The sequence below is a fragment of the Sturnus vulgaris genome, chromosome 3 (assembly GCF_052056855.1).
Source record: "Sturnus vulgaris isolate bStuVul1 chromosome 3, bStuVul1.hap1, whole genome shotgun sequence".
NCBI lineage: Eukaryota > Metazoa > Chordata > Aves > Passeriformes > Sturnidae > Sturnus > Sturnus vulgaris.
The window spans coordinates 29,250,638-29,273,022 of NC_142245.1; the positions used below are offsets into that span (position 1 = coordinate 29,250,638).

At 44.5% G+C, this 22,385-nt stretch overlaps 1 protein-coding gene across 3 annotated transcripts in view; it reads left to right on the top strand.

Moving 5' to 3' along the window:
- LOC106853807 (uncharacterized) overlaps nt 1-22,385 on the top strand; it is a 59,534-nt gene that overhangs the window by 13,187 nt on the left and 23,962 nt on the right. For all 3 annotated transcript variants that reach the window (XM_014877275.2, XM_014877276.2, XM_014877277.2), the window contains exons 2-3: nt 5,342-5,417; nt 6,663-7,156. In XM_014877275.2, the coding sequence (XP_014732761.1) occupies nt 5,342-5,417; nt 6,663-7,156 (570 nt within the window). The remainder of the gene's footprint in view (nt 1-5,341; nt 5,418-6,662; nt 7,157-22,385) is intronic.

Below are 22,385 nucleotides of genomic sequence, written 5' to 3' on the forward strand. Positions count from 1 at the left end.
AATGCAGCTCAGTCGTTGCTCCTCAGAACAGAAGCTTGGTTTCTGTGTTCTTTGGTTAATGACTGCCACCACTTGCATCTAGAGAGTTGCCAGTCATTGTTTGACAATGTATGAGAATGGTAAGAGCACTGAACAAAAATTACTGTACTGTTAAAACATTGCAGATTTGGCTACCTGGAGTGACCCTCTGCTTCCCTCACATCTGTGAAATGGCTGACAATTAATACACACTAGGCCCATGCAGAAGATGGCATTCCTACAACAGGAATTTTGCTGTCCTTGGCATGGATAGGGCTTAGAAAACAAGGACCTCAGGGAGTGCTATGTCCCACTGGCCCATCCCTGCTTTCATTTACTCAGACAGCTGCTCTGTCAAGCAGGACCATGTTCAAGGGTTATGAGCTCTGGGTTTGAACTTGCAGCCATTTGCAAGGAAATGGAGAATAGAGTTTGAAGGCAGACCTACTGTGAAAATTAAAAAGGGACATAGCAACATGTCAAAAATACTCTAGAAAAGCTTTTCCAAACCAGGATGGTTCTTGCTGGGAGTTTAGCTGTTGAAGGACCCTGGCTGTATACCCCAGATATAACCTGGGCAGTCACATCTTGCATGTGAATGTTTAAAGATTGAACTGAACTTTAACTCAGCAACTTTTCTTGGAGAGAACCAGCCTGTTGTACTAGCATAAATTCTCCCTGTAATACTGAATATCTCTCAAAATTAAAGGAGATATTGGGAAAGGAGTTACATGTTAATTTGAAGGCTTGTTTGACTCATTCCTTCCTTCCTAATGTTCCATGGCTCAAACTGCCTTTCAGTGTCTCATCATCTACCTTGTTTTCCAACACTCTCTATTTCAGAGTTTCTTGTAATTGGCAGGATGGCACCTCCCTCATTCAAGATCAGGCAGTGTCTCATGGCAACTGTACCAGTTGTTGACCTGGAAAAATAACACTAGTGGTACGTTTTTGCTAAAGCCAAGCAATGGAAATGGAGAAGAGCCAGCAGCAGAGCCCTGTGCTATAGGGTACCCATGTCTGTAGCAGCTGCTCTGTAGGCAGTGTGGCAGGGGGGAGGTGAGTGAGTACTGGTTTCATTTCTCCAGTCTGAAGTCTGAAGAAATGGAAATCAGTTCCCTGTCACAGAGATACCAGTAGTCACTGTTGACCTCATCTATTGCTTTCTGGTTTTGTGCCAGGAACCAGGGTGTGAGACCAACTTAGCAAAGTCTCTTTCCAGGGCTCTTGGAAGGGACTTCACTTAGTTGCAGAGACTCCCTGGAGTGGGTGGCTTGAAGCGAACAAGCCTGTGTCAAAAACAGCCTTATATGTGCAGCACGGGCAGTATTGGCTTCTGCCAGGGAAACCACCTCCCTGGAGGTAAACTCCCTCCTTCCCTCCCTCCCCTGCTCCCAGAGGGAGATTGGAAATGATGCCCTCCAGCCTGTGTTCATTCTTTATTCAAGCTGGGAACAAGGGGTTGCCTGTGGTCAGTAGTATCTTTGTATTATCTCTTTCTCATGAATATACCTCCACTGCACCAAACCATGCTGTTGGTGTTTTGGTTTTTAGGACAAGACAGCCTTTAAGTGAAGCCTGTTGGGAGAGTTTTATTCTGCCTTAGAAGTGAGATTTCTTATCCTTTGTAAGCTCACAAATGATTCTTAATGTCATTGCTTTTGATTGTATGATAGCAGGAAATTTTCTCCTCTGAAAGCCAAGCCAAGAGAAACTCTACTTTAACATAGTGGGATTTTTTTATTGTCTGATGTATTTCAGAGCTTTAGACTTTGAGGATGATGTGACCCTTTAGGATCTGGGCAATTTCATCTGCAGTTTATTAATCAGTTGACAAGCAGCAGTGTAATGAGAGACATTTTTCTGTCTCTAGTTTTTTTTTGTATCTCCTAGTTTGTCTTTCATGTTAAAACTCCCTCAGAAGTGTAAATTTTAAGTTTACCTTAAATGCCATCTGGTTATTTTACACCAACCCATATTTCCTTACTAGAGATGGATGAAACATGAAATGCATGGGGAAGTTGGTTGATGCTTCTGTCTGGCACAGAAGGAATCTTTATCCTGACTGAAGGCATGTCAGGTGCCAGAGCTGAAGGACCCAGGTGTAATTCTGAGATCCCCATCTTTCTGATGCATTTACTGAGGAAAGACTGAAGGGTGGATGGCCACCTGTCTGTTGGTTTTTGGCTGCTTTTGTGCCATAGCTTGTAGACATTCACACATCTATGTGAATTGATTTTATTCTGTTCTCTTCAATTTTGTTTGTTAAGGAAGAGAGTGTGTTGGGCACAGTCCAGGCAACTTTTCTAGTTGTTCCAGCTTGAGCAAGAGCTTGGGCTATTGTGATACGATAATGTGTCTTTCAGTCTAAACAGTTCTGCAATTGATGTTCTGTGAATGAAGCCATGATCTGGTGAGACTTTTGACATGGAGTTTTTGAATTTTCTGCTGCAGCAGTGCCACAGCTCTGAATTTCTGAGGAAAATGGGGCTGTACTGCCTTGGACAAAAGAAAATCTGTGGCTAATACATGATAGGGACTGTACAAGGGAGGCTGGAGGCCTGAACACAGTACTGCTATGTTTAGTGAATATTTTTGAATGTTTAGGAAAAGGTTACTATTAAAGCCTGGGAAGAGTCAAGGGAGAGAATATTTATCTCTAGCTAGTCAGAGCATTCGTCTTTGATTCCATAGATCTTCAGTTTTTGGAAAGTTTTGTTATCCAAACAGACAGAGAATCCTTTTTTAAATCTTCTATTAATCTTTGCCTGTGTGGGGTATTGTGGCAAGGAGTTTCAGGTAAAAAATTTCGGCTCTGCAAGATTAATGGTTACCCTACTGTGAATGATGGTTCTCTGTTGGGGGACATGAAAGTTAGTCTCTTGTTTGAAAGATTTTTCTTTTAGGTGCTCTGAAGAAAGCCTCTAGCAAAGTGTTTAAGGCAACTCACAGGGGAATTGCTCTTTGCTTGCCTGGGGGGCTGGGGAAGTCTCAGTAGAGGAGAGTTACCCATATGAGGCCAAGGGCCGGCAAAACTGCACTTGCACAGGGAAGAGTGAATATTTTGGAAGCCCAGGACTGGTAGACACAAAGACCTTCAAATATCAGTCATTGACTCAAATCCAACTCCTATCTTAAGCATCTCAAGCCAGTGACATTGTGCAGTAGCTGTTTGACCTGCATGTGCTAGATGTCATTGGCTTTTTTTTGGAAGCGGTGCCATGCTATGTATTGACATTCACATTGTACAGAAACTGAAGCTGCTAGGTTTCCCACGCAGAGCTGCTAAACCTCACTGAAAACCCTGCCGTGTCCAAATGAAAGGTTTTTATGTGGGAATGAGCCACAGGCTAAGGTCAGTACCTCTCGAGTTAGAATGGAAGCCTTAGCTTTTGTAACGGAGACAGGACCTCTGTCTGTCTGTACAGCAGCTACACAATGGCACCTCAGTGTCAGCTGTCCCCTCTGTGAACTACCATGGTACAAACAAGGTATTATACCTGCTCTGGGGACAGCTAGGAGTCTCTGTGTTTGGCAGTGTTCCTCAGTGCCAGCTGCCTTTATTAAATGATGCATGTGTGTGAACACATACAAGAAAATTGTAGTTGTAGAAGGAAAAACAGTGTCCTGTGTTTACTTCAGGAATATCTGCAGTGGGGATAAATCTGAAATCTGACTTGCTCAATTCATCTTTTGACAGTTGAGAATGTAGTTTAAAGACTTGCAAGGAAGGAAAATATATTTTGATTTCTCAAAGGGCAATGTAAATACAAAAGGGCAAAAGGTAGCTTTAAAGAAGAAAGGGGAAAAAAGGTGTCAATATGCTCTTGGGGGGAACAAAATGCCCCAAACAATCCTGGAGGATGGTTACAAAATAGATGTGTTGATTTAATAGCTGTCAAATTCAGTATTAATCAGAATTTCCCGAATGTTATTGTTTCTCTGCATCAGCAGCGTGTCTTTCGTAGACACCTAGTTCAATGTAGCTGCTGTTTTGTGTCTCTGGGTGGCTGAAACACTACAGAGACATTTCCCCAGGTTGGTGGAGGTAAAATGGATCCAAATCGGTGTAATGGCTGCCTGCTTGCCTCCTCTTCCATAAAAAGTCAAGCACTGTGCATGAAACGTGTAAAATAGAAACGTAGCATGTAGCCTTTTGAATTGTATTGCCACTGGATGCTGTTGTGAGCAAGTATTTTGAGGCAGCTAGGAATGATGGCCATGTTTGTTATTCTGAATAAAAAGGTGTAAGGAATAATGAAGTTAATCTTGTTGTGACCATGTTATTCCAGAACTGTTTCTTTTAAGCATTGCATTTTCCTTTGACTCATTTGGTTTTGGCTGCTGTCAGGGACACATACTAAGCTGTGTAGCTCTGAAGTTTAATCTAATAATTTCCAGGTAGGCTCTATGCAGCTGAACAAAAGTTACTTTAGTAACAAGGTAGGTAGGATTTCCTCTGTGTTGGAAACTCAGAAGCAGTATGATCTATCTGACCTATAAAAGCTTGGTTTCAGATCTCTCAATCCTCTCAAGAGGCAGCTGCCAGGTCTGTTCAGTGTTAGACATGTTTTGAGTGGGTAGCTTGAAGTCCATTGGCTGTCACACAGCAAACATTCCTGAAAAGTTTTGATATTGACAAAATATGTGAATTGTTTTTACTCTTGGAGCATTCAAAGGTATTCATTGGTACTGTAATTATCTCCTAGAGGGGACAGCATAACAGTATTGTCTCTGTTTCTGGGAAATCATGTTTCTTTTATTTCTATTAAATACTACAGGGTTGTCCTGTAGGAAAGCAAGGTGAGTCTGTTCTGTGGTGGATTGTGTGTGAACTTTAAGGGGGAACTGTGGGTACATACACAGGATGGCTAAAGCTAACGTGCCACTTCCAGTTGTGGGTGCCTTGCAAGATGATAGTGCTGTTGACAGGATGTGTCTTTATCTAGGCAGTGGAGATTTTGGAGGTTCAGTTATCCACGTGATGTGGATGTGGTAGGCCATGATGGTTGTAAGCTACATGTCTGGGAAGTGTAAGGCAGGATATGCTCATTGTACTTGGGAAAGAGCTGGCAGTGCAGTGTAGTGGAAGCAGCAGTAGGCCGTGTGTTCTGTGTTGCTGAAGGTGAGAGGATACGATGGGAGATCGGGGTTGGGAGATGAGGATGTGTATACAGGAAGGTGCTGTGGCTGGGTGTGTGCGGTTAGGTGAGGTGGATGCCTGCAGGATATGAGAGGGGGAGGAAGTGGCTTGGGGCTTGGGCAGCAGCAGGGCAATGTTCAGTGCTCATGATTAAGCCTTTGCTTTCTCCTTGTCCCCCAGATCTCCTATCCTCCAAGTGATGAGGACAGCGATGACTCTGAGGGAGAGAACCAGGAACTTGCTCAGATCGACAGAGGTAAAGGGATGAAGATAGAAGGATCCTGGGATGCTACGACTGAAGTCAGTTTTTCTTTTCACTTGTGCTCTTGCAAGTGCTTCCTTCTCAGTCCCCAGTGTATCACAATCAGATGCATTAAATCAGTCACCTTTGAATATTTGGGACCTCACAGGGAGAGGCTGGTGTTACCAGATATATCAGTTGCACCACCAGAAATAGACATTGTTAACCATATGTTAAAGTCCTAGTGCTGCAGACATGGGGCAGAGATGGTTTGCAATTGTGCCAGCAGCAGAGCTGGGACTAAAAATTTATCTTTCTATTCCATGCTTTTGCACTTGTGTCATCTTTGTTTTGGGTTTCCTCATCCTTGCTATTTTGAGTTTTTACCTTCAGTTTCTTCATTCCCCTGGACTCATTATTTGATTATCTCCCTTCCTCCAAGACTGTTGGTATTGTGCAGCTCTATTCTTGCATCTAGTGAGAGTCTGATAGAGAAGATACAGATGCTCTGTTGTTTTTGGATTTGACATGAAGTAGCTTAGAACTGCAGGTGAAATCTGCAGTTGTTGTAAGTGCATCTCTTAAGTTACGCAAAGTTTGCCATTAGTAGATGCCCTGTGCCCAGGTTCAAGTGGATTCTTACGCAGAGGCAGCAGAAGTCAATTCCTGACCCACAGGACATGTCCTGTTAAAATTCAAATTCCTGCTCCATATGCTTAACATAGAAAGAGCTCAGCAGAAGTGATAAAGCATGCCTAGCTTGTGGCTGAAGTGACAAGTATCTCTTGTGTGACAAGTCTTGTAATAGAGGACTTTTATTTCCAGAAACCATATCCCATTTATTTGAGCCATAAAGGTGATGCTTAGAATAGCATAACTTACTTAGCTCTTCTGCCCTTAGAACTGATCACTAGAAGTTAATGTTTTTGGCTAGAGGCAAGTGCCTAGCAACACATTTGTAAGCTCATGTCTTCTCCACCTTGAGGAGGTGAGGTGGGTAACAGATCTACGTTCTTTCTCTGGAATTAGACTTCCAGGTGATGGTTTGAAAGGAGACGACATCTAGCAGTGGTCTGGAAATTTCCAAAGGGAAACATTCAGCTGGGAGGTGTTTCATCTGGGGAAGAAAAGGTGGGGAAACAGCTCAGAAGTTTATTTAGGTGGAGATGAAACCAACAGGTCAGGAGAAAACAGACCCATTTTATTAGGCTGCGGGACACAGATCTGCTCTGCCACTTCTCGATCTCCTCCTCCCACTAGAGAGAAGACGGAATTGTTCCCTGACTCCTCTGGCCACCAACCAGCTCCAGAACCAGGAGAACCAATGCTGCAAGGTTCGAGCCCTCTTCCATGCCAGCCTTGACCGCCACAGCTCGGAAGAGGAGCTGGAGCGCATCAACCGGGAGTTTGCCGCGGAGAAGCGCAAGTGGTCCCAGGTCAGCCGGCTCACGTGCTGCAGCGACGGCAACAACACCTCCTCCTCCAGCGACGAAGAAGTGAAGAACTTGTGCGCCATGTCCTTCCGGCCCGTGGCAGAGCAGGGCGATGGCCTCCACGCCAGCCCCAGCCCCGTGCTGTTCAGTGCCTCCCCTCCCAAGAGACTCCAGCCTCTGGTGTGCAGCCCGGCCTCCGGACCTTTAATCCTCACGGGCGTTGGGGCGGGCCTCGAGCAAGTCATGCCTTGTAAGAGACATCGGCAAGGATACGGGGATAAGGTCAGCAGGCCCAGCCTTGACCTGGAAAAGATGCAGCAGGTAAGGCAGAACTTCACGTGAGGAAAGCAGCATTGCTTGGAAAAAGGGGATGGTAAGCAAAGACAGAAAAGGGTTATTAAAGCAAGGATGAGTAAATTTATAGGGTTGCTTCTTGTGGTCATGTCTTCAGGGGCATACCTTCAGGGTACTTCTGCTGTCTCTCTAGGGTAAATTGGGGTAAGTGTAGATACCTCTCCTGAGAGGTAAAGGCACTGTTTCTTGGGTGACTCCTGCTACAGCTGGGCTGTTCTCTTGCTTTTCCATGAAGAAGGCAGCACTTGTACTGTTCAGTTCATTGCATGGCACAGGAACAAAATCACTGGTATTTGCTTTCATCGAGTTACCACTACTTCCATGATCACTTACTCCAAAATAAATTAATTGCTTAGGATGTATAAAAAGAGCCTTTGGTGAAAGTTGTTGTCGACTTGATGATGATAGGAATTTTCACGCTTGTTGACCTCCTTGGGCCTAGACCTCTTTATGCCTCCTAGGAGTTTTATAGCAATGTAAAAGAATGCTTTTTACATTCTTAACACTTTACAAACTGCTTACAGTTTGCTCTAGATGCAGTTACTCTTGATTTTGCAGGACTTTAGTTTGGCCTGAGACTGAGGTGTGGAAATGCCAGAAGTTTGCCTTGTCTCTGCAGAGCCTGGGAAATGGGGCAGGCTGCCCTGTGCAGTTCCCATCTGGCGCCTCTCTTTCTAAAGGCCTTGCTGTACAGTTAGTTATTTCATGTCTCTTCATTATTTTTTTTCCTATTTGCACTGCTGTAATGTCAGTTTAGAAGGATATCTGTAGACATCTGCTGGCCCTGGTACATTGCAGTAAGTTAAAAACAATTATTTTCAGTTCTGAGTTTCCTCTCATTAGGAAAGAATTTCACTGCCTCTGGTTGGTTGGATGTACTAGTTTTAACCTTGCTCGCAACTCTTCCTTTAAGCCTACAAGATGGACCCACTAAAAGAAAGCTAAAAGAAAGGACCATGCATTTATTTTCTAAGATCTCTAAAAGTGAGATTTCTATTTCCCTATTACATTGTTGGTTTTTCTCAGTCCTGCTGGCAGCATACATCCCATGAATACATAATGCAGAGACTTGTGTTTTCAGTACAGTTTTCCTCACCCCCTTTTCAACCTTCTAGCCAAGTTTCTGCTCACAGAACATTCAAAAGGCCCAGTCTTGCATTTCACATCACCCAAATCTTCTACTGATACTGACAGACTTTAATTAGTCTCACATCCTTATGAGAGAAGAAAGCTGCTAAGCCTGTGCCCAGCCTTCTATTTTTTCAGCATGCACATGAGTACATGAGTAAATGGGGAAATGTTTCTTTTGGCCCAGGTGATTTCTCTGATTTGGATCCCAGGCATAGCATCTGCCTGCTCTCCCTTAAGCTCCTTTCAGCACTATGTTTAGGAGTGTATTGAAGAAGGTAGGGGCTAATTTCAACAAGCTTTCCAAACTGTTGTTTTTTTCTGAGGAAACCTTGTGAGAGTAATTGGCTTCCTTGTCCGTTTGCTCTCTACACTTCTGGATTAATTGCGGCAAAGATTTTTGCAAAAGAAGTTGAGATCTGGAGTGGAGGTGGCAGTGTGGTTTTTTTTTTTTTCAATAACATTTGTTCTGTGGATGTCAATAACATTCTGTGGTTGTGGAATTCATGTTATAAAGAAAGGATAATCAGCTGGTGAATTTAACTTGAAAGAAAGTGTACTGAGGGCACAACATGACATGACACACACATGCAAAAAGTGAGATGCAGCCTGAATATTTTATTTGGTCATTTCTATTTATTTTTAGAATTTTAATTGGTTAACTTTCAGCCAGTAAGATCTTGAAGCTTTATGATGAGTCTTTGCTTGCTACCTGTACTTATTTCTCCTATGAAAATCATTCAGGACCCCCATTCCCAACTTATAAAATGGGATCAGGGTGTTTGTTTTGTTTGTTTTTTGGTCTGTTTCCATTTTCCCAACTAAAAAGGCTCTTATTAACTGCCTGGGGCAGTGTGTGGTATCCTGTGTTTCTTAGTCAGGTAAACAATGCATATGAGGAATGTTAATATTAAACAGGCTACTCTAAGGCTTCATCTGGGCTCTGAACTTCAAGCTTTTCTTCCTTTGTGGTTCTTATCCTTGCTATCAGATGCTTGCCCATGAGAACACAGCTGAAAAGTTTATCAGCTAGACCTTTTTTTTTTTTTTGAGCAGCAGATGTGGCTTTCACTCTTATCCCTGAGCCTTACTTCCCATTCCTGCAGCTCTGTGCTGCTGACAGATGACAAAGAGTATCAGGCAAGATGAATTTGTGCCTGAAGCAAATGTGTTATGAGATAAGAAGGCACTTTGGGGGTGTGATGTGGTATGGGTAACTCAAGGGTGGATGAAGAGATGCCAAGTGCTTTGCATCAAGTTCTGTTTATGTTGGATGGTGATGGAATATTGGTCCAGAGTGTTGTGGTGTAGAGTGGCTCTGTGTTGGATGTTTAAGAAGATTTTGCTTCTTCCCATGGGTCAATGGCAAGTGGTGTCCAAATGTTTCCCTGTATTCCTGTGATTTAGTGCCTTTTGGTAGAAAAGAGGAGCAAATTTGGGAGACAAGTGGGTTGAAGGCATTGAGTGCTTTTAAGAAGTTAGGGAATTGCTTTCTTGGCCTGTGAGTAAATGGAAGTCTCCATCATACATGCCCTTCAGTTCAGCCTCCTGCAGCAGGGAAAGCTGTATCAGGAACAGGTTTAAATAGCCCCATTTTGGTTAGATGGCAGTCTATGCCTTTCCAGCTTCGCAGGGTACAGTAATTCAGTCTTTTTGTGTTCCAGTCATGAGTTTGGACTGTTGGTGGATGTATTTCCCACCCTGGCTGGTCAGCTGGCCACCCAGTGCCTCCCTGTTGAGGCCGAGTGAGGATATTTCAATGCATGCTTTTCTTCACCTCTCCAAAGAACTAGAAAATTAGCTCAGAAGGCTTCTATTCTTTCCCCTAATTGGGCAGAAATGCCCTGGCTTGTGCAGATACTCACATTGCTGCAGTGAATGCCCTCTCCCAGCACCCCTTGGTCATGGTCCCTGGACAGACATGTCATTGCATGCAGGCCCTGCTGCCAACCACTTGCTATTTAATGAAGCCTGGCTGTTGCCCCTTTAGCATATCTGGCTTTTTTGGCAATGCTGAGAGCACAAGGTCAAAGAGAGCATGGACATCCTTTGGTTCTAGGTGAAGGCACCGGGTTCACCTGAAGTATAAAGAAGCCTGGGGTGTCACAAAGACTTCTTGTAGCTGCTGAGCTCATTCCCAGGGAACTAATTGGTCTTGGCATGTTGTGTAAACAAAGAGGAAGTAAAGGATCCTCCTGTACTGTTCAGTGGGGCTGCCAGGAGCACCTTTTGAAATCTACTCACAGAAGCTTGTGAAGTCAGAGTGTAGCATTTGCAGGGAGAGAGTTCTCCTGGAGGGAGAGCAGCTTTGGGGTGGTACAACAAACAGTCCAAATTCTTTGTGTGGATAGGTGGCTGATATGGAAAGCATAATTTTGAAGTACAAGGCAGAACGTATGGGTAAATGGGTATATTTCCAGGTACACTGCAAAGTGATTAGACAGGTTTCATGATTTGCTCAGAGCTTTCTGCAGTGGTTTGTCTGCTTGTATGAATAGACAACCAGAAATTCATAGATTAGAAAGGACCTACAAGTCCAACTCCTGGTCCTGCACAGGACAGCTCCAAGAATTGCACCATGTGCCTGAGAGTGTTGTCCAAATACTTCTTGAGTTGGTACCATGACCACTAACCTGGGGAGCCTCTTACAGTGCCCAACCACCCTCTGGGTGAAGAACCTTTTATATCTAACCCAGACTTCCCCTGACACAGCTTCAGTCCATTTCCTTGGGTCCTGTCACTGGTCACCACAGAGAAGAGAGCAGTTCCTGCCCCTCTGCTTCTCCTCATAAGGAAGTTCTAGACTGCAGTGAGGTCTCCTTTCAGTCTCCTCTTCTTCAGGCTGAGCAAGCCAAGTGATTTCAGTTGCTCTTTATTTGGCTTCCTCTACAGAGTGTCAATACCATATTATTTTGGAGACTTAGTGCATTCTTTGAAATGCATTGAGATGCTAGGATGAAAAAAGCTATCAGAAGAGAAAAATGCATCCTGTGCTAACATTTGGATTGTTCCTTGCAGGCTCTGCATCCCCTTTGGTGGCTGACTAGTTTGTGCAGGGCAAATGAGTGGATCTTCATCTCAATTTGACACTGGAATGGCCTGGATATAGTGCCTGATGGGGCTTAGCTGATTTGGGCGTAGCTGTGTAATATCAAGACCATTTTCCTTCTGCTGTATGTTTCAATAATGGCATTTTTGTTGGGCTGGGCAACGGTGAGGTGATCAGCACCGAAAATGTCCTTTGAGTCAATACTGATTGCACAGAGGCTGCAGATCAGCACTTGGCTCTCGTGATCAAGGACCCAGTGTGTGACCCTGGTGCACTGAGGTCTGGGCTTTGGGCTGCTAATGGCTCCAGGGTGGGAATTCCATATCCTTAGCACAGCTGGGTTTTGCCCTTGCATGTCTCTCCAGGACTTGACAAATAGCTTCCAGATAGCTTCCACGTGTGAGCTCCTGAGTCCTTTTCACCTCTGGCCTCCCATTTGAATCCTGGCCTTTTCAGTTCCTGAGAATTGTTACCATCTGTTTGCCCATTGAGCTTCTCTCTGTGGTGAGAGGGTGCTGGAAAATCTGGTGCTGGTGATAGTTTCAGCACAGTCTCTGCCCCAGGCTTCACTCTCCAGAGTGACTGAGTGGAGTTCAGGGCCTGTGCTGAGCGTAATGGCTTACACCAATTCTTAAGAGGCCCAGTACCAGAACTTGTCTCTCAGGTGTGGGAAGTGGTGCTTTGTCTGTGGGCTTGTTGAAGCAACATATGAAAGTATTGCAGAAACTGATTACATCAGGACAGAATGAGAAATTCTACTTCTGGTAACCTCCTGCAATTTTGCTTTAATTTTTCACCCTCAGAAATATGCTGCAGCAGCTCTTCCTCCAGCACAGAAGTGCTTGTCTGTCTCAACCCTGACAGTGTTTGGCACTGAAGTGGCCAGCAAACAAATGCTATGTGTGGCTGCTGCAAGGCAGTCCTAGTATGAAGAAATTTAGGCTGAACATGATCAATGACATTGTCTGGTCTGCTCACCTGCAAGGATGTAGTTCCATGGTGGGAGGCTCTGGGGCTCTAGACATGTACCATATGAGTGGGAGATGGGGCATGGTACAAGTGTCTTGTTCTTTGCATCTTTGGAGGAGCTAAGGAGATGTTCTCCTCAGCTGAGGAGATGCAGTTTGATCTCTGTTGTAAAGACTGGCTCAGTGCCAGCCAGTTGATGTCCAGTTTGCTGACATTAGACATTGATAGTCTGACAGAGGTGGAGAGGAGGGTGGAGAGAAAACATGCAGTCTGGGAGGTGGAGAGAGACTCAATGGCAAGGGAAAGCATGAGCAGCTCCACCTAGTCCCAAGGAGGTGATTATGACTCTGCCAGGCAGCAGATACCTCTGTCTCCTGTTTTCCCTGGATGCTTATCTAATTCATGCAAAAACATTAGGAAGTGTGCCTGTGTGCAGCTGCAGCTGGGTGAATTGGAATGTAAGAGAGCAGTAACCCATGTAGAGCTTGGCCTAGTTGCTTCTTAGAACGCATAATGATTTCCTCCTGAAGGAGGCAAGTAAGTTGACTATGTCTCCTTTTCACTGATGGTAAGATTCATCTTGCTGCCAGCTTGTAAATGCCAAAGGCAAGGCAGGCAGGACAATCTAGTCCTATTCCTAAACTCTCCCCATCAGCCAGCGTACCAGAGATTAGAGCATTCTCACAGAATGGTTGAGGTTGCAAAGGCCCTCTGGAAGTTATGCAGCCTGTATGTCAACAGCTTCTTCATGAGGATCTGTGTTCTCTGTGCATTGTTGAAATGCAGAATTAATTTTAGTGCAAGTTCACTCCAGTTCTGCCTTGCCCCATGGCATCTCTTGATACTGTTCACCTTTCAGATGTGCTGCTAGTGTGCTTTTATTCTGAACACAGACCTCTCTTTGCACCTCTTCCACTGTTTGTGAGCCCTGGCACAGAATGTGTTGTCCATTCCTAGAGCCAAATGCTTCTGTTCTTCTCCCTTGATATTTTTCTTCCTTGTTTTGTCTCGGTGTGTTTTTTTATTCTGGTTTTGTAACATGGGCAAAGGGGCAACAGTTCAAGAGGGAGATGGACAAATGAGCTTCTGTCTGGAAATACTTATCGGTCTCTTTTTCCTGGGGCATGTGGCTGTGTAATTTTGCTGCATTTTCCTGGAAACTTGCATGCTGGTGAATATATCCATCTAGACTACCAAGGGATGGTGAGCCAGAAGCTAGAATATCTGCTGAGACATATGAAATGTGGTTTCTTGAGATGCTGCTGTGCATCATGAAAGAGAACAGGGATTAAGTTGGTCAGGGTCATTTGGAGAACACCAGAGAGCTTGGTTGAGCAAAAGGAAGATGAGGGAAGGAAATTTAATGTGGCTGAGGTTGGAGAGGTAGTAGAGATCTGTGGAATAGGAAAGTTGAGAATAGTGGAGATAGAGCTAGAGAGAGTATTTTTGTTGTATTAAGATTCCCAAAGGGACAATAATAGCACCTGGCACCAGTGGCAGAAAATTATGAGCCTGAGGTTAGAGCCAAGGGCTTATCATTTAGATTGGCAGGCTTGCTGGCTACCTTCCCAACCCTGCTGTCTTTCTTTTTTTTTCCCCAAAGCTCTAAAGCCTGGTAAGAAGGTATTAGATCAGAGCTGAGTCTTTGGCTGTCATCCAAAGAGGAGATCAAATGGGCATATGGGCACCACTGGCATGTGGCCTTGGGATGTGACTCAAAGAGTGATGCTGGTGATGCTTTGTAGGACTTGAACTCTTGGTCTGACTTATGGTTAGGTAGGCCTGGGAGGAGCAAATCGGGAAGGAGGTGAAGCACTTCCGCCTGAAAGCAACTGCCAGAAACTCTGCATGTGAATGGACAAGGTTGCAGTTTTGACCTCTAGCATTTTGCTCTCAAAGCACCACACAGAATGACTCCTACTGAGCTAATAGAAGGAAAATCCCAGTCTCCCATATCTACTGGCAGTGTTTTATGGTGGGCTGCCAGCTGGCCACTGAGAACATCACTCAGCAAAACTGAGGGCTCCTAACTGCAGCAGCAACACAACTGGTTAAAATGTGACTGGTGTGGGGTGAGCAGCAGTCAGAGTAAGTGCTGGATTGGATCCCCAAGGGTGGCCATCCTGCAGCATATCCTTGTTCTATCTCTTGTGTGTTGACGTCTGCAAATCTTTTTCAAATTAGGTTTTCTGAAGGATATTTTCTTTCTTGTTTTGACATAGTACTATACAGGAGGATAATGATGGCATGTTGTTTTCCCAGCCGCTGAGTTCAGCCCAAGTAGTCTCAAGAGCCTGACAGATTAAGAAGTTTTGCTGCATCTGTATATATTTCTCAGAAACACCAGCTTGGAGATGCTGCTTGGAAGTGAAGGTCAGGACTTTCTCTACAGTGTTTTCCCCTTCTGCAATAGGGCTGGATTGTCCTCACCTCCCCCAGTCTTGATGTGTCTGGAGTAGAGGGGCTGCCTGGGTTTGGTCCCAGTGTGGCTGTTGAGTTGGCCAGATACCTCTCCCTGCCCACTCCTCCCTCAGCATGTGGCTCATTGTGATACAAATATCTCATCCTTGCCTGGGGAGAGAAGGAGTCTGCAGGCGGCTCCACCATATGCTGTCACTGCCCAAGTTGTATTTGGTCTGCAGATGAATGGATCTCTCTTCAGGCGTAATAAGCTGCATCTTTTGCTTGTGGTAGCAACCTCTGAAAAGGAGAGAGCCTTACAGTTTAGTTCTTTGGAGGGCCAGTGAAGTGGCTTGAGGAGACTGGAGAGGGTGAATGGCTATTTAGAACCAATCTGATTATTCCTCATAAAGTCCAGAGGGCATCTGATGCTGGAAGTTTTGTTTGCTTTTCTGTGTTGTATAAGTTAAGAAACTGAAATAAGCAGTAGAGATAGATTAAGGTTTTTTCTTCTTTGTTCCTGCTTTACCACCACTAAGCATTGAATTTCCTTAGAATTCAGCAGCCACAAGATAACAGGGGCTCCTGTTGCTTAGAATTCAGATGGTTATAGATTTGTTCAAAGCACTGTACAGAAGAGATGGTAGCAAGGAATGCAAAACAAGAGCTTATTTTTCCTTAGCTTTTCCCTGGCATTGCTTAGCTGTGTATCTGTGAAGCAAAACACCTTCCTTGCCCAGCATGGCTTGGCACTGGTGTCTGAGAGGTGCCATGGGTGTGCTTTGCACCCTGCAGTCTCCCATGGGGCACTGCCCGTGGGTGGGAAGGAAGGAGAGAGGTGGTAGTGTGACTGTGGTAACAGCAGGAACAGGGCAGTCATGTGATGGTGCTGATTAACTATTAATGCTGGGCATTTGTGCTCCAGTTTGTCACCACACATGGAGAGCAAGCAGCTTGTCCAGGGCATGTCTGAATCTTAAAAACGCAGCAGCCATTACTGCTCAATAGGCAGAAGCTGGCTGAGCTTTTAAGGCCCAGCCTGTGACTAGAGTAAACACTCTAGGAAATGCTGTTTTTGAGGCAAGCTTTGGAGTGGTAGAATAGCCAGCTTGGCTGTCAACAACACAGCTGTCCTTGGCGTGGGCAGGGGTTTAGCTCTGATTTTCTGCCTTAGCTCTGAATAACCTCTCCATTGTTGGCTCTACATGAGAACCGCACTGCTGGGCTCTGCTCGAGCTTTCTTTCAGCCTGTTGATGTCAATGAGAGTTTTGGGCATTGGTCCACAGCTCATCTCACAGGGGGAGGCACTCAATAGAGGCGTCTACTTCTCATGTAGATGGAGACTGAGTTAAACCAGAGCAGATTCCCTTGTAAAACTCCCTGCCCTTTTCCAGAGCTGTGAGCCCAGATATGCTTCTTGTTGGGCTGCAATTTGTTTTGAAGAAACGATGACCAATAAGGGAGAGACAAACTCTCCTCTTCAAGGAAAAAAAGCATGTAACAATATTTTTCCTAAATTAAAGATTTCAAAAATATAGGTGTCCTGGGGGCCACAGGTAAATTGAAAATAAAACACAAAGGAAGACACTTAAGAGAAACACTATGAAGCTTGCTGGTTTTCCTCATTGCAAACAATCTTTGGTTTCCTGCTGGACTTCGACTGCTTATGCAAAGCAGTTTCACAGGAATGAATTTTCAAAACTGAGCTTTGTCTAAAGTGTTAGGAACTTAATGTAAATGAAATCTGTGGTCATGTCTATACTAGGAAAAGCAGTATTTTTAATTTGAAAACATGCTTGTGCTTTAAAATCCCGGCATATGCTTGCAGGCTGTATTTTCACCTTCACGAGTTTGATTATGGAAAAAACAGGTTGATCTGCTGTACAAATCCTAAAATGCTTTGCAAGTTACTTTGCAATCTTATTGTAAGCATGCTGTTTTTGACAGCATAAACAAAATAAAAATTTGTCTACCTGTGGAGTCTCCCTATCTTGCCTGTGACTTCAACAAACAATCCTATAGGCTCTGCCATGATGGTATGTGGGCATATTATGATTAAGAAACAAAGAACAGTTTTTTAAAAATAATTTTCCAAATTTCAAATCTTGTGGATCTGTGTAATGCCTAGTATAGGTAGAAATACCATTAAAATAGAGCTAGTCAGATGTCTGATTTTTCTCCCTTCTGTAAACTTGTTCCTTGTTACGTTTCAGGTGATGTGGTTTGCAGCTGGGGAGAGCCACTGTAGGTCAGGCAATGCCCTGAGTTTGTTCAGGAAAGTTTGTTACTGCTACTGTTTGCTGTATGTGCCAGAAAGACAGACAAACCTCACATAAGAACATGGTGTACCTGACTGGATGATAAGACTGTATATTGATCATACTTTAAAGTGAGTCTTAATCTAAGCTGCAGTGCTTTGTTCAGAGCTCTGGTGGAAACAGCACAGCGAGTTCATGGTATGTTTATTTTCCCTGTAGTACTGAATTTGGTGTGCTATCCAATCAAGCTCTTAACTAATGTTCAACTTAATATAATTTCTTGTCACCTTCTGAATAACATAACCAACCCTATTAGTTTCTAAGTATTGGTAGTGGAATGAGTGCAATTATGAGCACTGAAAGTCATGTTCTTGAAAAATATTTTCTAAGCAGAAAGAATGATAGTACAACCATTTTAGCATTCTTGTCTCTTTTCTTTCATAGTTCACCAATGTTCTATTCAAGCCTGACTGCTACAAGAAGTGTGAAAGGCATTTTTACTGTGCTAGTTTGTCCTGTTTGCATTTTGCAGACTCTTAACTACGGGCAGCATAGCAGAACAGGCTATGGACTCTCTCTAGAGCCGAGTGAAATGGTAAACCACAAGAAGCTGAAAAAAAAAAACCAGATTGCTGTCCCATTATGGGGCTGCTGGTAGGGTTAGAGGTAGAAAGCAGCTGTAAGTACTGCTGCAACTGTGAGACTTGCCTGTGTTGCTCAATCACTGTGTAAAACTCTGTACTGAGCTGAGGCACTGGTTCATTTGCTTTCCAGATGCAAGCATCTAAATCATTCAAACACGCTCAAAACTATTCGTATAAATGGGTGTAAACATTTGCTTTGGTTATTAACCTTTCTCTACACAGAGGATCCTAATGAACTTGGCCTTGTGACATTCTGGTCTCTTTTTAATGAGTTAATCTGCAGTGTGGTGAGTGAAGGAGCCCTCTTGGTCCTAGGGCATGACCATTTTGTAAGCATGAGATGGGCCAAAATCCTGTGCTGAACAAAGGAAACACTGATATGATCTGTGCATTAAAACTGATACATGTGTTATGAACACTGACATGTTATACAGGCTCAGATACGGATCTTGCAAACTATTGAGTTGATGGTTTATTTCCAACTATTTATAAAGTGGGTCTTGATGCAGGCCATGGAGTGACATGCTTGAGCAGTTCTCCAGCACATGCACAGCTCTGAGGGTTGCTGTGCTCTGCTAACACCTGTTTAGAAGGGCAATCATCTGCTTCTGGCTCTAATGGTGCCTCACTGCCCTCATGCAGGGGAGTTTTAAAAAGTTGGCAGGAGTAATGTGTATCTTGTGCTGGTACCCATGGACAAGTAGAGATGCTGAAGCTCACTCAGCTCATTGGAGTGTCCAGGGAGAAACACTGATTGCTGAATTGGTTGTATTGCTTCTTGCAGTGGGAATGGTTCCCTGGACCAGCTTTACACCATCTCAAGCCATGTGCACCTGTGAGGATGTGAACAAAGGGATGCAAAATGGTATCAGAATCTGCAAGTGCTGATCTGCAGCGCTGAAGGAAACTGTATGCCTACTTAAGAGGAAGGACAGTGTACCAGGCAGGACTTACTGGCTCCTGTGAAATATTTGCAAGCTGTTCACATGGGTACAGGCCTAGGCTAGCCCTTTCAAAGCTGCTAGGTCGAATCCCATCAGAAGTTCTGAGTTTCAACACTTGAGCACCACCTGAGCAAGACCCTGTGTGCTGTGCAGTGTTGTGCTGCCAGGCACGTGTGGGCAGGCCCTGCTGCATGTGGGCATGGGAGAGCAATCTCCAAGCACAGTCATTAGTTATGTTCTGCATCAATGGATTAGCTCCCTGGAGTAAGAGGCCTTTATCCTATTAGCTGGCTAGCTGCTTCTGCATGTTCCCTTGTCACTGATGCATAAGTGAGGTTCAGTGGGGAAGAGGAGCAGGGGGACAAGGAGGTGTCTGAGTGGGAAATGTGGGAACAGTTGGTTTACATCATCATTTCTCTCTGTGGTGATTAGTGTTATACTACTCCCACTTCATAGCTGTCTATTTGTAGGCAAAAATGGTATCATCTTCTGGTCTCCAATTTCTGATGTAGTGTTGGTTTATTTTAATGCGCTCGCGCAAACACATGAGATTTCCCCAAGAGGGATAGTCATGTGAAAGGAGAATATGCTTAAATATTTTACAGGGCAGTGCAGACATGACACGTGTGTGCCCTGGGAGGAGAAGGAGAGAGACTCTGTTGCCCTGTGTTCAGAGTCTGAGCAAGCCCCAAGCCTTGGGATGTTTGCTTCTTTGAGACAGGCTTGTTTTGGCTTTCCAAAGCTGTTTATGTAGTCAGTCTGCTTTTGGCTTTTTCAAAGTTTCTCCACTGTCCATGAATCTAAGTTCTCATCTGAAGATGTGACCTTATGTGTTTTCTTCTTCAAGTTCCACTTGTGAGTGCTCCCAGCAGCGCCAGATGAACCCAAGACAAAGGTCCCCACAGGGTAATGTCCTTTGCACTCAGCTGGAGAGCGTGGGAGGCAGTTCAGAGCCACCGTTTGAGGTTCCTGTTGTGAAGATCCAGGCCACTGACAAATCCATTCTTCATTTAGTGCCATGAGTGTATCTCATGTTGCCCTATTTTTGAGAAGCTCTGCTAAGACCAAGCCTCTGGCTAAAAATCTGATGAGAAGGTATATATTCCAGGTTCTCCTTAGAGAAACCAACTATCTCCACTGGATATTTTCTGTGGTGGATTAGGTAGATCTTGTGTGGGTTTTATACTTCCTGAAAAGTTCCTTGTGCTACCTTTAGGGCAGGGTTTTGGACTGACAAACAAGCATTTAAATCCAAGAATTTTTACTTTTAAACATAAATACTTCATATGAACATCTAAAATGTTCTAGTTGTGTCAAAACCAGGAAGGAATTGGCTTAAAAATCTAGACTTGAAACCATTTTGAGCTGGTTGTTCTGGCCTATTTTTTCCTTTTGCCATCCACACACACATCTATCTTTTCATGTGGCAAACCTGTGTGAGCATGCAGTCTCTTCTGGAAATCTGGTCTTCCTCATGCTTGGCTGTTCGCTTTGTGGCTGGTGTGTATGAGGCCCGTGGCATGCACAGAACATTTGGAATGTCTTGTTTTTTCAGTTACCCAAGGATAGTGTAAATGCACACACTTTTATCCCTATGTCCTCTGGGTTTGGAGCAGCCATCTGTGGATTCTCTTCCTCTCCATGTGCCTGTAATGTCACTGCTGACAAGAGTTGGTACCTTTCAGCGATTTTAGTATTTTTCTTCTTTCCCAGGGTATACAGCTGTGTGATTTTTTTCAGAGCTCTCTCTGTATGTCCCTACTTAAAGGGGAACTGCCTTTACTCTATTGCCGGACTTGTGTTGATATCTTAACCCCTTCTTGGGGCACTTGGGGACAGCATTTAAACAGCAAAGGGTGGAATAGTCTGGGGCTGCTTGTTGCATGCCCCGAGCACTGCCATGTCCCATGTGCTGCAGCAGCCATGATGAGGGGAGTGGGATAAAGCTGCAGGAGGCAGTATGCCTTCTGCCCTAGCTCTGCCTGAAGCAAAAGCCTGTGGGGAGGGAGGGCTTTGGAGTCATGTCCGAGCCAAGGCCTCAGTTAGAAGTGAGATAAACTATAGAGACATCAGATGATATGTTAGACTGGACTGGACATTCCCTGTGGACAGCTTTGGAGCCAAGGCCAGGAAGGAAGGGAGGAAATGGTCACGTTGGCTGCCCTGAATTAAAAGCTTTGTAAGCTTTTTCTCAGGAGCTGCTACCATGCCTGCCAGCTGTGAAACTAGACCCCCCAGTCCCTTTGCACCCCTCCTCCTTTTACAGACTCTAGTGTGAAGGAGGGGCAAGCCCAACCTTTGAACTTTGGTAGCTTTGGCATGTGCAGATGAGTGATAGGGAGTTAATGAATCCTGCCCTTTCTTTACATTTTTGTTACTCCACAGGTGCTGGAGTTTTTGGTCAGGTCTATTTCCTGCACAAATGGAGCTTTGAGTTTTTTCCAGGCCTCAGAGAAAACTCAGTGAGGGATTTGGGGTTGGCATGGAGTGAATAGATGAACCCATCTGATGTACCCTGCAGATCAGCAGACTCAGACTTTGCCAGACCAGCAGGGAAAGCGGCTGCTGAGCCAGAGATGCTCCACAGAGAGTGTTCACTTCCTCCATCCCCTAATTCCAATCAAAGGGCTAGTGGTAAAAGTGCCAGGGCAAATACAGCCTGTTTTATCTGTTCCTAAAGGGACAGGGCTTCTGTACAGGTCCGGAGTATATCTGGAAACTCTATGCCACAAAGGACACAGAGGAGCAGTAGAAAACCAGAGTCACCTACAGACAGGCAGACAGTCTGTTTGCTTAGACCACAACTGTGTGAGTAGGTAGCAGTGTTTATGTTAGCTGTGGCTCTAGTGTGATATGCAGGGAAAACTTCAAAAAGCAGCCTGTAATTTGAATAATTTAATCTGTTCTCTGGGCCTTGGGAATAGTGGGAATTCAGATGTTCTGCCAGGTGGCAGACCTTGCTGGCCAGACTTCAGCTCCCTCTTTTCTGTAGCAGGCATTGACCAGGCCCAGGAGCCTGGTGCCACTCTGCGGTGATCACTTGCACCTTGCCTTTCTGGACTGCAGTGCAACTGGGCTGAGCTTATTTAGAGAGCAGTTACTGGTGAGACTGCCTTGCTATTCTGCCAGTTTGTATTTGCTGTAGGCTCTCACCCATTTCTCTTCAGCAGTGATAGCTGAACCCTTCCCAGTAGTGCACAAAATGAGGTGATTGATGATACCATGTCGGAAAGCATTTTGGTGACCACAGGAATTATTTTATTCTGATTTTCATGGTCTGCTGTTTGCTGAGTGCAAGTTCTTGCAGTACATCTCTTTTTGTAGGGCCTTGCCTGGCTTTTTTAAAATTTCGATTTGTTCTCAATGATCACTTAATAATCAGCATTTCCTCTGCTGCCTTGTCCAGATACACTAAGCTGTCAGTGTTTGCACTATATGGAGGCTGTGGATTTTTGGCCCTTGCTGGCAGAGGTGCTGCCTGGATAGCTGCGCCTCCTATCCTGGTTGAGATGGGAGCCCTTATGACAGTGTTAAGAGACCAAATGTGTTGATGTTTTGAAGGAGCTTCAGATGGACTGAGGATAAATGTAGCAAAAAAAAGCATGAATGACTAATTCAACTGAATATTGACTAGAAATAACTTTCAAAAGGGTTAAGAGGCTTTTTAGGATGTTCCACAGTATCACAACAGCTTAGTGTTTGGATAGTGGGGTTTGTTTTTGTAGGAGGGCCTGTTGGCCAAACCATTTGAGTTGGCCAGTATTTTAAAATGCTGTGAGGCTGTTTAACTTCTGATGGAGAAG